Below are 16,860 nucleotides of genomic sequence, written 5' to 3' on the forward strand. Positions count from 1 at the left end.
GACATCAATTTGTTGATTGTAATCAAGGTTTCTTGCTAGGTCGTCTATTGTCAGAAACAGTTGGGTTTTAGTGTAGAATTTTGCCCGGGTGCCATGTTGTAAATGATTAAGGATGTTATATTGTGGTCGAGGTGAGCCGTAACGTTGTTGTGAATAATATGTTCCAATAATTTACATGTGATACAGGTGAGGGAGACAGGACGGTAATTTTCAGCAGCTTGTTTATCACCTTTTTTGAATACTGTCTCATCAACAAGGTGGTGCACACTGAGCCTTAGATTTTGCTATGACATATTCCGGGGGTACAAAGAACAAGAGTGAGCGTATCTCCTGGATCACTGAGAATGGGGGAACGGGTAATTTTTAAAATGTTTCATGGAGTTTTCTCCTCAAAATTCCCGACTGGATCCGGCTCAGCTGTAACCGAGTATCGATAAAGTATGAATTGTCAAATAATGTTAAAAATAAGACAGACTATATGAAGTATGTATTTGATGTTCAGGAAACGCTATATTTAAAGGAGCATTTTTAAAGGATTTTTTTAACTTTCATAGATGAATACATGTATCATGAGTCAATAATTATCAGATAGACGGCCTAGCCACGGAATTAGATTAGTTATCTAAGTCCGTGGCCTGGCCTAGGAGTTTAGAAAAAAGAGGTTAACTTGATCAGGTCCGATCGCAACATTATCTAATAATACGAAAAAACAGTAATTAAGGTTCCTACGGAGAAAGCCGAGAGTGGAATTGGCTTTTCCACAGATGTTTGATATGTGAGGTTAACATTTTTTTCAGGTTCGACTGTCAAGTATACGCCTAGGTATTGGCTTTGTCTACATGTTGTAACTCCTTATGTAGTAAGTAAGTGTGATGTTGGACCTGTGTGTTGTTTGTGATGGAGAGGATGTTACATTTGATTGGGTGGAATGACATTTCCCACGATGTTAGCTTAATTATCAAGGTCTTCGTGTAGGCGATCGAAGAGCATTGGAATATATACATAAAAAAGTATATCATTAAATAAACATCTTTTTATATATTAATTTTACTTATATGGAAGACCGAATGACGATTTAATTCAAATTTGAACACATTGAAAGCCTTTGAAAAGTGTTCGATTATTTGGCGCCATTTTCGTCATGTTGTCCGCATTTTCTCAACTCCTTTCCTGACGTTAGAGTTTCCCTTGATTCGGTTACTTCCGGTTTTGGTTTGGATAGCAGGAACGGGGAGCAGATGGGGTAACTTTAGAAGAATTCCTCAGTCACCTCTGTGTTTCATCTCCTGAAGTAGGTAATAGGTTTGTGAATAATAATATGTTTTGTCAAGCAATCATACTGTATCACAGAATATGTTCTATACAATTTGTCGTAGAATGACTAACCCGTAGTTACTGACAGGTGAGACGTGTTTATTTTGGGAGAGACTCGTTCAAGCTGTCAGACAGGTTTTAAGTATATTGTGAGAATCTTGGGGAGTGTAACAGTAAGTTAAAAAAAGTATTTTCTTATCATACAGACTTATCGCATGAACTGGAGTCGGGACTCGAAAATGTAATACATGTAATTGTTAGCCTGAGTTTCCTCTGGCCCTGCCACCATACTTTAGGTAGACATTTTGACAGATAGATGTCTGGTGTCAGGGCCAGAGGAAACTCGGGATATAGTTACGGGCGACGCATCATGTGGAAAAAACAGTCTGAAAAATAGAGTAGGAAAAAAACAGTGGACAGTTTCTTATGGGTATGAAATTTGTCCGTTCTGGAAAACCTGTTTCTTTTAATTTTCTCTTTCACAGATTGATGGCTTAGGAGGCAGTACCTAAATCGGATCACTTTTTGCAAAAATACTTATAAAATAAATAAATGTGTCAACAATGACAACAAATCAGTTACAACAATGATGTAGTCTTAGAATAGTTAGCCATGCACCATTTTTTGTCTACAGATGATTAGTTTTAAAGTTCAAATAGCACAAGAAAATGTAATTCAAACTCAAATGTCAGTGTACATGTTTTGATCACGTTTTTAAAAAATGTTGCATGGCACGACTATGCATTCTGTTTTGGACTATAGAAATAAATTCACACTATAGAATTACTTTTTGTCATATATAAATTATAAAGGTCATCATAATATATTGATATGCTTGACAAAAAAATATTCATTTGAAGCGTAAGATACTGCAAAATTCAAGCCTTGATCCAATTTGGGTCCTGGCATTCGCAAAAACCAGAGACGATGATTGGTGACTTCAGAGCATTCCATAAATATCTCAAGTGAGCCCCGGGAGCTAATTTCGTTTGTAACCACACCCATCGATATTCTTCCTTTGATACAACCATAAATGAATATAATTCCTCCTCAGATTTTTCAATGATTTAATAAAATGATGGTTTGGTGATTCGATTAGGGTACTGTCACCTTACATGTACATCAAACAGTCTCAACAAGTACAACATTCTCAGATTAGTTTATGTAATCATATCATGTCATCACTCACAGAAAATTGTATTTAAGGATTAACTTGAATATATTTTTTATGTTATGGAAATATAACACAAAAAAACGGAGTGTACTCTAAATAAACCGTGAAGCGGTTTATGATGAGAGTACACTCCGCTTTTTTGTGTTATAGCTCCATAACATAAAAAATATATTCAAGTTAATCCTTATAATTTAATCTACTATACACAATCCCTGTGGAAATCCACTTTTTTTGATGGACTCTTTTCTCTTAGAAATGATTACGCCGCTGTATCAGCCAATTAAAAGAGTTACAAACAGTGACGTCATTTTTTTTTTTACGTTATGAGCTGATAACATACCTTTTTAAGCCGATGAAAATGCTTGTTACAAGCAAGATCAAATAATTTTGGGATAAAGCTTTTTTATCTTTCTTTCTATGAATATTTCTGCTGGCTAAGTAGCCAGAGTGAGATTTTTTTGGTATAAAACAAAGATGGAACCACAGGTCCCTGTATAATGTCATAAAAATATGAATTGAAAAGTTCTGTTAGGACTTAAGCATTTAGAGAATTTTGATATCTTCGTGAAAACTTTGGTGTTGTCTACAGCGATACATATTTGAACCCATCAAATCTGGAAGTATATTCACAAAATTACAATGTGAAATGGACCCAAAACTGATCCTTGTTGTGTACTGAATATTATTATACATTCACATATTATTTTTTTTGGGGGGGGGGTGGGGGGGGTGGGGGAGGTACCTATATTATATATAAATGGATTAAGGAGATTAATAGATACAAATGAATATTTTTTGGTAAATGTGTGAGTTGTATAATTGTTATTTTTTAAGGCTCTTTAGTTGTTCTTTTAATTCGTTTCATGAAAGTAATTTTGAAAAATTGCACTGTCTTATTTTATAATTTTGATTTATGGAAAAAAATGATCAAGTTAATGATAGTGAATGTGTCGATGTTTTCAGGAAGATGGAGGAAACTTGCCCAGAGCAGATTTACCTGGGCAAGGTCACTCAGGTCATTGACCCCAGCAATTTCTGGATGCAGATTGGTACAGGTAAAATGTTTGATAATTAATAATTGTATAGGCTCCTTAACAAATAAAACAATGAGTGTTTATTGTATAGAGTCTAACACAGGTAAAGCAATCAATGATTAATGTACATATAGAAAATAAATGAAGAATAAAATCCTCTCGAACTGTTAAAATTTACAAAATGTTGAATAATGATAATTGTATCTAAAGATGTTTAAAATAACTGATATCTACAGGATACATGTAGTTAGTAAGAGTGACATATAATGATATTGCAGTACCAATGTATATATATATATATTGCAATATTTGTCTAGCAGTATACTTGCATATACAGTACATTTCACCTAATATCACGTCTGTTAATGTCACTTTTCGGTTATTATCATGTTTTTTTGATGCACCGTTTTTCCTGCTATATAATCTATGCAATTCAATTCTTTTATTATCACCTGATTTTATGTTGATTTCTCTTAATATCACTTTATTTTGGCCACTTCCAAAAAAAAAAATACAGGTAAATGGTGGTAATGATTCATGATAAATGCCCCCGGGGACCTTCTTTCACACCCTGGACGCATTATGTAAAGAATGCCTTGACCTAACAGGGTATTTTTTACACCTGGCTGACTGTTAAACAATAGGTTGACTTACATACTTGTTAACATAATATTCACCTGTGGTTGAGGAGCTAGGGCAGTCTAACATCTGTAAACTTTTCTAATGCCAAGTGTGATGTATTCTTTCAACTAATTATAACATGTGTACTATCTTCGATTACACACTTGCAGCAAATATCTAAGGAAATTAACCCATAAAAAGATGTTACTAGAGAAAGAACAGTATAAATATCAAGATAAAGGTAAATATTTACCAAGTCTCATGCTTACAATTGAATTTGATGCAGAATACCAGCCAAACACTTGTATGCCTACATCACTACTGCAGTAAACAATCATAATTACAAGCGTACTGATCGTCATTTTGCTACTTAACAATATGAAATGTAACTGCGTACTGAAATGAAATACAAATAATAAATTTATTTCTATACTTATATCTATATTTCAACTAGGGTTTAGAACAAGGTTAGTTACAAAATATCAATCTTCTTCGTAGAGCCACATCACTTAGGCATTTGACTAAGTTCACTTCCGGTTTTGAGGGTTAAAAAACATCAGAGAATATGTATTCTGTTTATGTCATGTTTCGGTTAATATCATGTTTTTCTCTGACAAATGGGAAGTGATATTAAGAGGAATCTACTGTATTACAATATCATTTTGAAATTGCAATATATTGCAATATGTTTTCAGTTAATTGTTTTGGGGTTAAACCAATAATAAGTAACAAGTTTGAATCAATTTTATTTTCAAATGCAGCCTGCTTGTTGTGATGTCTTCCAAAACCATATAAAATAATATTCCAATTCTCATTGCTGACCTGATGCTGCCTTTTCTTATTTCCTACCAGTGGTATAAAGTCATTGTAAATGCATATACATGTGTAAAAATTTCTAGGAGCACATTGACAGCATATTGTAATACATTGCAACCTAAAATAAAGGTTTCCACTATATTTATCTGTCTGTCTGTCATATTGCATCACTTTGTATGGGGTGTCTTATACTTATATAAAGTGTTTTCTATAATTGCCAAATTTTGTATGTGTTGATATATGATAATCTTAATCAGTAGTGTCTGCTTTATTGGGGAGTTGATCGTAAATCATAGGGATAGGTGACTTATTTATGTTGGTGAGGCAGGAGGTATTCATTGAGCTAAGTGACCCCCTATTACATAACAAAGTCCCTAGCCCTCTTTTTATCTCCGAGATAAAAGAGCCCCCATGTGGAGGGCATTGGGCTTTGGTACTGCAAAGCTAATGGCTATCCAATAGGGCTGTCAATCACCACTGATATTAACAAAAGGAAATTTTGTTCAGTTCTAAATCTTATTTAAAATATGTGAATCTGTTTTGATGGTAACAAGTCAACTTTGTTAACATGATATAGTTTTGTTTGCAAACTGTGGTTATAGTTAAATAAAACATGTATTCTAACCATACATACACTTACTAATTGTCAAATTACAATTACATATTTTACAAATGCAGTATTTTATGTTGTATTTGATACTTTTATGCAACATAATAACGTTATAAGATTGTCTGATCCCATTTAATCTGTCACCTAAAACCGTCGTTATAGTTAAATAAAACATGTATTCTAACCATGCATACACTTACTAATTGTCAAATTACAATTACATATTTTACAAACCTTTTTATGTTGTATTTGATACTTTTATGCAACATAATAACGTTATAAAATTGGCTGATCCCATTTGCTCTGTCACCTAAACCTGTGGTTATTGTTAAATAAAACATGTATTCTAACCCTACATACACTTACTAATTGTCAACTCACAATTACATATTTTACAAACGCAGTATTTTATATTGTATTTGATACTGTTATGCGACATAATAACGTTATAAAATTGTCTGACCCCATTTGCTCTGTCACCTAAACCTGTGGTTATTGTTAAATAAAACATGTATTCTAACCATCCATACACTTACTGATTGTCAACTTACAATTACATGTTTTACAAACGCAGTATTTTATATTGTATTTGATACTGTTATGCGACATAATAACGTTATAAAATTGTTTGATCCCATTTGCTCTGTCACCTAAAACTGTGGCTATAGTTAAATAAAACATGTATTCTAACCCTACATACACTTACTAATTGTCAAATTACAATTACATATTTTACAAACATTTTTATGTTGTATTTGATACTTTTATGCAACATAATAACGTTATAAAATTGGCTGATCCCATTTGCTCTGTCACCTAAAACTGTGGTTATTGTTAAATAAAACATGTATTCTAACCATGCATACACTTACTAATTGTCAACTCACAATTACATATTTTACAAACGCAGTATTTTATGTTGTATTTGATACAGTTATGCAACATAATAACGTTATAAAATTGGCTGATCCCATTTGCTCTGTCACCTAAATCTGTGGTTATAGTTAAATAAAACATGTTTTCTAACCATACATACACTTACTAATTGTCAACTCACAATTACATATTTTACAAACCTTTTTATGTTGTATTTGATACTGTTATTCAACATAATAACTTTATAAAATTGTCTGATCCCATTTGATCTGTCACCTAAAACTGTGGTTATTGTTAAATAAAACATGTATTCTAACCATTTATGTTGTATTTGATACTGTTATGCGACATAATAACGTTATAAAATTGACTGATCCCATTTAATCTGTCACCTAAAACTGTGGGTATAGTTAAATAAAACATGTATTCTAACCATATATACATTTACTAATTGTCAACTTACAATTACGTATTTTACAAACACAGTATTTTATGTTGTATTTGATACAGTTATGCAACATAATAACGTTGTAAAATTGTCTGATCCCATTTGTTCTGTCACCTAAAACTGTGGTTATTGTTAAATAAAACATGTATTCTAACCATTTATGTTGTATTTGATACTGTTATGCAACATAATAACGTTATAAAATTGTCTGATCCCATTTAATCTGTCACCTAAAACTGTGGTTATAGTTAAATAAAACATGTATTCTAACCATACATACACTTACTAATTGTCAACTTACAATTACATATTTTACAAACACAGTATTTTATGTTGTATTTGATACTGTTATTCAACATTATAACATTATAAAATTGTCTGATCCCATTTACTCTGTCACCTAAAATTGTGAGTACCTCTTGGAATTGTAGATTGTCAAATACTGAAATATTTGGTTAGGTGGGCCGGATCCTCTATCAGTCTCGAGCTCGGAGAAATAATAATGAGTATAACTGTGAGCATATACAGGGCTCCGCAAATAGCATTGCTCTACAGGTGTGGACATGTCTGAAACCCCTTTCTCTTCTATATATAATTAGCGTCAATAGAAAAAATGTAACTTCTATTCAATTCTAAATCTCAATATCTAAAGCTATTTTGGTGTTAAGTCAACATTGTTGTGTAGTTTTGTTTAAGAACTGTGTGTTATGTTGATATAGCTATTACCGGTCGATGTCACATGTTAACCTCCCTAAAATTCTTTAAAATATCAATAAATTTAAAAACTCTTAAAAATATCAATAAATTTCAAATTTTGGTTCCAGCAAAGTAATTACAGGCTTCAGAATAACACAAATGAGATAATACTATATTGTACAGTATTATTTCTGTTTTAAATGTCTCGTCTCACAAATTTCCTACTAATTCATAGAAAAAATCTTACTTTTTTTTTACCAAATCTTACTAAAACAGTTGTTATTTTTTTTAAACTTTATAACATTACCGGATTATCAAATTGTATGATCACATTTACTCTGTCACCTATATTTGCAAGGTTGTATTCGTGAGTACCTCAGTCTCAGAATGGCAGATTGTCATATATATCATATACTGAATTTTGGTCTGTGCTGCTCTACTGTTTACAAAATAATGTCTGTTTCTTGTTTATAAGGAGATGTGGGAGGATGGAGGTGGTGGGGAATGTAAATTGTAGAGATGGGTATTGCAAGCAGTTTTCATACTGCAATAATTTAGCAAATATTGCAATGTTTCATATATATATATTGTACTCCTAGAAATTTGGAACATTTATATTGATTTATAGAATGGTAGAAAATACGAAAAGTAAGCCTCAGGTCAGCAATGAATTTGGAAAATGATTTTATATAGCTTTGGAAGATATCGCACTTGGCCTGCTGCATTTGGATAAAATTGATTTAATCTGATTGTTATTTCTATACAATTATTTCATAACTTTGTTAAAACCCCCAAACAATTACTTGAAAACATTTTGCAATATATTGCCATTTCGAAATCATATGGCAATTTATGCATTGCTAGACAGATATCGCAGTATAATTTTGGTACTACATTATTATTGCTCATTGCAACTCTAGTGAATTAATACTAGCTTTGCTTATTTTATTTTCGTGGAACTGTTTTATTGGGAAATATTTGGATGTTTGCTATACTGGTTTTATATGGTTTATATATCTTTTGTATTTTTTTACAGATGAGAGTTTGGCCGAGTTTCTACAGTTTGAGATAAACCTTGAGGATTCCTGCCGCACCATGGGGATCAGTATAGATAATGTAGAAGATATTGGGATGGGCCAGCTGGTCCTGGTCGACTGCACAGACACGGACAGGATGTGGAGGCGGGGCCAAGTATCCCGTGTGGACAGGTAAGTCATGTTCATAAAACATATTTATAAAAGAGAAAATGTGCTAATCTTGACAACTGTTTCATAATTCTCTGCCTCCAATAACAGCACGAAAAAAACCTGTTCATGGATATACCCTGAAAGGCAATTCACAATGTACGTCATTTCACATATCTACAAGCACTTGCAATGATACGATGCGGTACTTATCACAATATGATGCCTGTGATACGATACAAATATCTGCTCAGTATGTCAACTTTATAATGATCAAGTGCAATTTTATCAAGTTTTGTCATAGATTTTGATAGTAAATGCTATTGAGATATATTTTTGTACAATTTCTTGTACTTTTATGTATAGTCCGAATTATTCTGAACGATATAAAAAAAGTCAATAAAACGTCAGAATAATTCGAACTATTTTATGTATAACTGCACAGTGGACCACATCTTTACTGAAGGATTCTATAAATATGATTACACATTTTTAAAGTTTGATAAAATCGATTGATAATTTAAGTACTGTTAGTGTATCTCGATACAGGTAAACAAAACAATTTGATACGATACACAAGAAAGTATCGCCATATTATAGGATACCAAATATCGTTGCAGCCCTATTGATAATATATATCTTAGCTGCTGATATCACAATTGCCTAAAATGGACCATACAGTTTGATATAAAAAATGTTCAGCTCAGTTCCATAATTGACCTCTTAAGTAAACTTCTGCTTAAGTTTTACCAGGAACATTTGTTTGATTATCATTTTTTTTACTAAATTTCTGTGAATTTGCAGTCAGTATGTAGCAAACTGTTATAATTTCGCTCTGCTAATTTTTTGCCTTCTAGCCTTTTAAAAACTAAACATTTACAATGTATATATACTATTTTCACCGCATGATGAATTTACACACTCATGCAAGTCTGTAAAGGGAATGGAAATTTCAGTTTTGAATGTAATGTTTAGCAGTTTTTGCTTGTGTTTCCAGCGACAGTGAAGCAGTGGATGTACATTACATTGACTACGGCGACACGGAGCTCGTCAACATAGACCGACTCTGTGTAAACCAGGAGGACTTCTTCTCCTACCCATCCCAGGCCCTGCGATGTTGTCTGGCTGGCATCAGACCTGTAAGTCTACACGTACTGCTAATGATGAATTGGTGTATAATACATACCTTTCAAATATGTGATTGATTTCTAACCAGCTCATAGCCAGAATTACTAGTGTTAGCTCTCGTGATTTCTAACTAGCTCATAGCCAGAATTACTAGTGTTAGCTCTCGTGATTTCTAACCAGCTCATAGCCAGAATTACTAGTGTTAGCTCTCGTGATTTCTAACTAGCTCATAGCCAGAATTACTAGTGTTAGCTCTCGTGATTTCTAACCAGCTCATAGCCAGAATTACTAGTGTTAGCTCTCGTGATTTCTAACTAGCTCATAGCCAGAATTACTAGTGTTAGCTCTCGTGATTTCTAACCAGCTCATAGCCAGAATTACTAGTGTTAGCTCTCGTGATTTCTAACTAGCTCATAGCCAGAATTACTAGTGTTAGCTCTCGTGATTTCTAACCAGCTCATAGCCAGAATTACTAGTGTTAGCTCTCGTGATTTCTAACTAGCTCATAGCCAGAATTACTAGTGTTAGCTCTCGTGATTTCTAACCAGCTCATAGTCAGAATTACTAGTGTTAGCTCTCGTGTATTCTAACCAGCTCATAGCCGGAATTACTAGTGTTAGCTCTCGTGATTTCTAACCAGCTCATAGCCAGAATTACTAGTGCTAGCTCTCGTGATTTGTGCATGGTGTTTAGAATAATTACATATTTGCAGTTAATTCATCATAGAGATACAAGCTATAAACAAAAATCACCATTAATTAGACTGTTAGTATTTCTAGCAAAATGTCCGTTTTGAACTTAATAATTAGATTAATAATTACCTAATTCATGATTATTTCCGTATCTACTCCGACAGTGACATAGATATTTTATGGAAATTAGTTTTTTGTGCACATTCATTTGTTTTCAAGTTCAAGGGAGGTAATTCTGTCTTTTCCAGAGTTGAGGATCTTCTGAATCTGCAGTCTTTCCCCCGAAAAGGATTTAAAAATCTCGATAATTATGTAATTTGCACACCCCTAACAATGAGTCTTTATGCTAACAAATTTGTGGTTATATAAAACATATTTTTGTCATCATCATTTCCACCAGATTGCCAAAAGCTGGACAAGCAGGGCCACAAAGGTGTTCCAGGAAATGGTGTCCAATGACATATTTCAGACTGTGGTTTTAGCATTCGAACCAGCAAGCTTCAGAGTCAGTCTTTACACAAAGTAAGAACAGCAGGTCCTGTAGGACCATGTTATATACATGAGGCCAAAACAAGTATGTTTCGGGTAACATTACTTTAAAAAATATGGTAGGTCAGTAGATATTTTTTTTTGGGTAGGGGTGAGGGTTGGGGTAATTTAAGAAATTGCAAAAATCACAAAACATAGATAAAATCACCAAACATAGTTATTCAGACCAATTGTATTTGGTTTTGATACCTTCCTATGAAATAGAGAGGTGTTGTAAAGATCCTTACGATTTTCGGCGTATTCGATGGGACGCTTAAATGCATTCAAGTGAGATAAAATTCCTAGGATTGGTCGGGGTACCAGAAACATAATTTTTTATGGCCTTACTAATACAGTGTATTATGGGATAGTTTACATACTAAAGAAATGCTTTATTTATTAAACATGTGACATGATATTTTTTATGTGGTTTCTGTAAAAGCTGTAGATTTCAGTATCTTATAAGTATTTTAACCCTTTTACCCCTATGCAACTTTAGTCGACTCTACCATGCATTAATCTGGATGAGTCCATTACGGTCTGCAGTGGTGAAAGGGTTAAATGAATAAATCAAAGTGTTGACACAAAATCACATGAAATTTTGAATAATATTTAAGTAACTTGTTTGCACATGATTTCTTTATTGTTCAACATTTTGAGGGAGAATTTAAGATCCAAGGTTGTCTTGACACCTATAGAAAATACGGAAGTAAAGGCATTAAAATCTACATTTGTCAGCCATGCTATTGTCTTCTGGGTAATAAGTTGATCATTTTGACTGGTGTTTTACAGCCATGGCGACGATGGAATTGCGGTGTCCCACCTGATGCTGGAGCAGGAACTCGGACTGGTAATATTGTTATGTAGATTTTGTCCAACCACAGCAGTTTAGTACTACTTCACTCTAATATTTATTTAACCATCCTCCCTCTCTGTTAATGGAAATGTAGAGATGATCTATAACAGCAATTTACTTGGATCTGGAGTTGATAACCAGTAATGATAACTATGATAGCCTTATAATAGTGAAAATTCATTCTAGGTCAATATATGACTGAGACAGTTAGATAGTTCACGTTCTCCCCTTACGGTGTCAGAATTTCTCTGTGTTGATACCTCTGATCTGTTTTAGGGCAAAAGTTACATAATGTTTGATTACAGCAATTTTAGGAGTCGGTGACTACTTTGAATAGTATTATGTTGCTTATGATATAAATGAATTTTATAGCACTTTTTTTCCATTTTTCCATTATCATGAAAAATATATTTCAAGATTTTGGCTATTTTGATTTCTTTTTGAATAGAATTAATCTATTACATATTCTGTTGTTCAGACAGTAAAATAATGACACTTTCATTGTATAATGATCATGTATTATTAAAAAAAAAAAACATGTTGGAATAAGAAACATGGATGAGGAAATGTTGGTAAAAAAATGCCCATTGAATTTGAATATTAGATTTATTTGAGCGTATGACAAAAACTATTTCCCATTCCGGCTGGAATTAATGAAGCTCATTGAAGCTTGTTTTGTAAAATTGACATGGAAACATATTTAAGATTGATAAGGTCCACTAGGTAATATAATATAATAAATGACTGGTATTTATTCACGGTAAAGTAATGTATAGGGCTTCGAGTTTGTGTGGTCACCCTTTTTCAGTTATGTGTTATCTGGCCCTCCTATCAAAAAGGTGACTCATTTGGGAGGTTGTCGTCTGAAATATTGAAGAATACTGAAGAATGATGTTACACTCAAATACCTATCCTTGTTTAGAATATCCATGTATACCAGTACATGTTAATTAAGCTTTGTGATGTTCAATGAAAGAAACTTTCCAGACATTGGATTTTGTGTCTGGAAACTAGAAGAATGATGTAAGCTCAAGGTCCAATCCTTATTTAGATTATCAGTGTATACATGTTCATGTTCTGCACGACAATTTATGAATTTTATTTTTACAGCCATCGGATGACGAAGTGCAAAGGTTGTTTGCTGACGCTCCCAAACATTTCAACCCTGACACATCATACACGCCAGCAGGTTTGTATATCAAGGGTTATTTCCCTTTTATTTTTTGGATGTCTGTGCCTTAATGCTTAATTAAAATTTTGTAATAAGATATGATTGGGTGTCTTTTCATGAGTAAACAATCAGTGCATTTTGGAAAGAAAAGAAAGACAAATTATGTATAAAACTGTCCATTTCCTTCACTGACATGAGATTCGCATTTAACTAAGCTAAAGTGTATATGATGTATGGTAGTAAATACGAAGTGAAATATTTGACTCCATCATTTATGAGTTGCGATAAAATCTTCTAAATTTTATACTCACAGACTACTCCATTTGGGGGACACCTGTGATTGGGGAGGAGCCCAAAGAAGAAGGGGCATGGCCCGATTCTGCTCCTGACCAATCAAGTAGCTCTGATTCTCCACCTTCTGCCTCCTCCTATGCCACCCCCATAGCAGGGGGAGACAACACTGATAATGAGTCGGAACCAAAAATCCAGAGCCATGACAGGTAGCTGAGTCAAAGTTTATTGTTAAAAGAGTTAAATATTCGAGTTGTTCGTTGTGGGTTTTCTCATAAATGCTTGTGTTTCATTGATTATGATTGTGTGGATTGGTACAATTATACAATTTATCACAGAACATCACAAAATCAAAAAGTAAGGTTACTTCAAGGTCAAAGTTTATTGTTAAATAGATCAAACCACTTGCTCAAACTGCATATATTTCTCCTGTTTGGTAGGACATTTCATTCTTGACTGCAATAAGTTTGGTTATAGTTATGAACGAAGGGAGACATATTGTATGGATCTTGCAGTATAACTGCATCACCTACAGATGATGTGCAATGCAGTGTCATTAGGTCACTGTTGCCTTTTACTCAAGGTCAAAGGTTAAAAAAGTCTGATTGTTTCAAACATTTAAAGGTGTGCACCAAGGTGATGCCAACGGTCCCTCACTGAGTCTAATTTTGCTTAAACTTAGTATGCAAGTATATGATGGCATTGTAAACTCTATCCAAGCATCATTTGTGAATATGGGGTCAGTTTTAAGGACTTCTGTTATGGTCCCCATTATAATTAGAACTTGTTAATGTATATGCATTTCATAATTTAGTCAGTTTCTCTAATAATAAGTTCAAATATTGCACTCACTAAACTTATTATCCACAAACTTTCCATCATAGATGGGTGAATTACCTTCCTCGTCACTGCTGTAGGTTAGGATGGAGAAAGGCCCTGAAAAGATATCACACATCAGTCATTAAATAAACCAATAGTGTAGAACCCAAGTAACACAAGACAGGCTTTAACATATAACTAGAATTTTGTTTTTGTGAAAAAAGAGTATGTCGTCCCTGAAGATATCCTGATAAGACTTGCACTGTGACCTTGACCTAGAGGTCAAATGTCAATCCAGGTCAGGTCAAAGGTCAAATAAGTGCAAAGTTTTCAGGAATATCTTGTCTGGACTGTAACTTTTAAGCCATTAAAGGGGAGACATACGTTTTTGTTCACAAAAACAAGTGTCTAATGTTGTTTTGACAGGTAATTTAAACAAGAGCAGGTCAATATTTGTAACCTGATCAGGATGGTGTGTAATAGTACCACAACTGGGTCATGAATACTGGACAGTAATACACTCTCACATAGCTGAATACATATACACTGTAATACACTTTATAATGTCATTGAATTACACCAAATTACAGTGTAAGTAACAATTCATATTAGAAACCAGAAATATTTGCACTGTTGTAAATACATCTTGCGTCTATAATTCCTGGCTTTTGATTTCGAAACAACTTTAACGTGAAAAAATAATAATCTAGTGGCCATTGTTCCTGTACTACTGGTATTGCTTGAATCACATTCAAGCTGGTTAACCTTTCAGAATACAACATTTCTTTAAAATGTTTCTTGGCTTCTGCTGTAATGATCACATGGTTGTCACATGGTGTTCTCCATACTACATATAATTGCATGTGTGTGGACAGTAAAAAGATAGTACCCCTTAAACAATAAGAATAAGGCGTTTACTGGTTTACACGTCCAATATGTTATCTTGCATTTTCTGTCTTTGAAAACTGTTGTCGTCTTCACAAATTCAGAAAAAGAAAGTCCTAGGACTTAATTTTTTACGTGATATGCTGTTTTGCTTAATAGTAAATGCCAGTAATAAGATCTTACATGACTTTATAAAATTAAACACTTTGATACATGTAGCTAAAGCATGAATTTAAAAATAAAAAAGTCAGATAATATGCCAAACTTTCTCACTAAGTCTTGAAAAATTAAAGGAAATTTGAATCATGACTTGAATTTTCAATCATGTTTAAAAGTATGAAAGCAAAATATCAAGGATGTCCATGCTAAATTTTTAAGATACGACTTTCTCGTTAACAGTGAGGACGAGGAAGGCAGTGACAGTGAAGGGGAAAGTCGCACACCCGCACAGATGATTCCTGAGTTTGACTTTGCAAGGATAGAGAAATACTGGGACACTTCCACTGATAAACTGCATGAGAAGATCCAGATAAAGAGGCACAATGAGCTGGAGGCGGAGAACATGAAGCTGAAGGAGGATATGGAGGAGCAGTCAGCTCTAACAGCTGTAGCAGGAAGTGGTAGGTCGTCTTTATCTTGCGCTCCAACTCTCTGCAGCGCAACAATTAATTTAAAACCTTGCATGTGTAATATCACCAGTCGTGTCATCACATACATGGAGTAAGGTTATGATAATATGATTTGCGATAAAGATAAATACAGCTTTTACCTTGATTTCTTTTGTAACTTTTCTAGTCAAATATTTTTCAACAGATGAGAGGATTTAACTGATTTATAATTGTGTCTCCCCTTCCAATGGAGGGAGACATATCGTATTAGCACTAGCTAGTTCAACTTCTCCTGGTTCTGAGCTGGTTCTGCTAATATGATCTTGTCCGGGCTGTAACTTTTTAACCATTAAAGATATCTTAATGAAACTTGAAGTATACCTGCATCACCCATAGACGATCTGCAGTGCACCTTCATTAGGACATTGTGACCTTGACCGCAAGGTCAAAGGTCAAATATGTGTAAATTTTTCAGGAACATCTTGTTCTGGCTTTAACTTTTAAACATTAAAGATATCTTGATGAAACTTGCAGTATAACTGCATCACCTACAGATAATGTGCAATGCAGTGTCATTAGGTCACTGTGGCCTTTTGCTCAAGGTCAAGTTTTTTTTTTTTTTTTTTTTTTTTTCAAAGTTTTTTTTTATTTTTTTTAATTATATTTTCAAAATTTTATGACATAAACATATATATAAATATACATACAATGTACATGAGCGCCTAGAATCGCCTTTAAATAATGTATATACTGTTCAAAATATTCTATCAAGTGTCAGTATTCGTCTTACATTATATATTAACAAATAGGTAAAGATTCACATTCTGATATAAAAAATAAACTTCCGGATATTCTTGTCCGTACTCTATTCTAATTAAAATTGTATTATAATCCAGTGTCTGATTTCCGGTTAGAGTCACGATGGTGAACAGACTTCGATTCGCACAAACGTTATTATATGGTAAATATTAGTATATGAAATGCTTCGTATGGTATAACATCATCCAATTCAGCGAGTTAAAGTGCCATGTTAGCGTTATAGTTCTAGAGTATGTGTTGATAATAGTCAGGGTATAATCTATTAAACAAAAACATGTTTCTTTTCCGAC

General features: G+C 33.5%; 1 protein-coding gene across 2 annotated transcripts in view; it reads left to right on the forward strand.

Annotated features, from left to right (window-relative positions):
* The first annotated feature begins 1,203 nt into the window (after positions 1 to 1,203).
* Positions 1,204 to 16,860, forward strand: part of LOC110459155 — a 29,193-nt gene continuing 13,536 nt past the window's right edge. The window contains exons 1-9 of one of the 2 annotated variants that reach the window (XM_021511267.1): positions 1,204 to 1,291; positions 3,452 to 3,543; positions 8,626 to 8,797; positions 9,771 to 9,912; positions 10,994 to 11,115; positions 11,914 to 11,971; positions 13,088 to 13,166; positions 13,462 to 13,648; positions 15,543 to 15,763. In XM_021511267.1, coding sequence (XP_021366942.1) covers positions 3,456 to 3,543; positions 8,626 to 8,797; positions 9,771 to 9,912; positions 10,994 to 11,115; positions 11,914 to 11,971; positions 13,088 to 13,166; positions 13,462 to 13,648; positions 15,543 to 15,763 — 1,069 coding nt within the window. In that variant the 5' untranslated portion in view covers positions 1,204 to 1,291; positions 3,452 to 3,455. Of the gene's footprint in view, positions 1,296 to 3,451; positions 3,544 to 8,625; positions 8,798 to 9,770; positions 9,913 to 10,993; positions 11,116 to 11,913; positions 11,972 to 13,087; positions 13,167 to 13,461; positions 13,649 to 15,542; positions 15,764 to 16,860 lie in introns of both variants that reach the window. The other variant, XM_021511268.1, reaches the window with a different exon arrangement.

This window comes from Mizuhopecten yessoensis, unplaced genomic scaffold, assembly GCF_002113885.1.
Source record: "Mizuhopecten yessoensis strain PY_sf001 unplaced genomic scaffold, ASM211388v2 scaffold9977, whole genome shotgun sequence".
Taxonomy (NCBI): domain Eukaryota; kingdom Metazoa; phylum Mollusca; class Bivalvia; order Pectinida; family Pectinidae; genus Mizuhopecten; species Mizuhopecten yessoensis.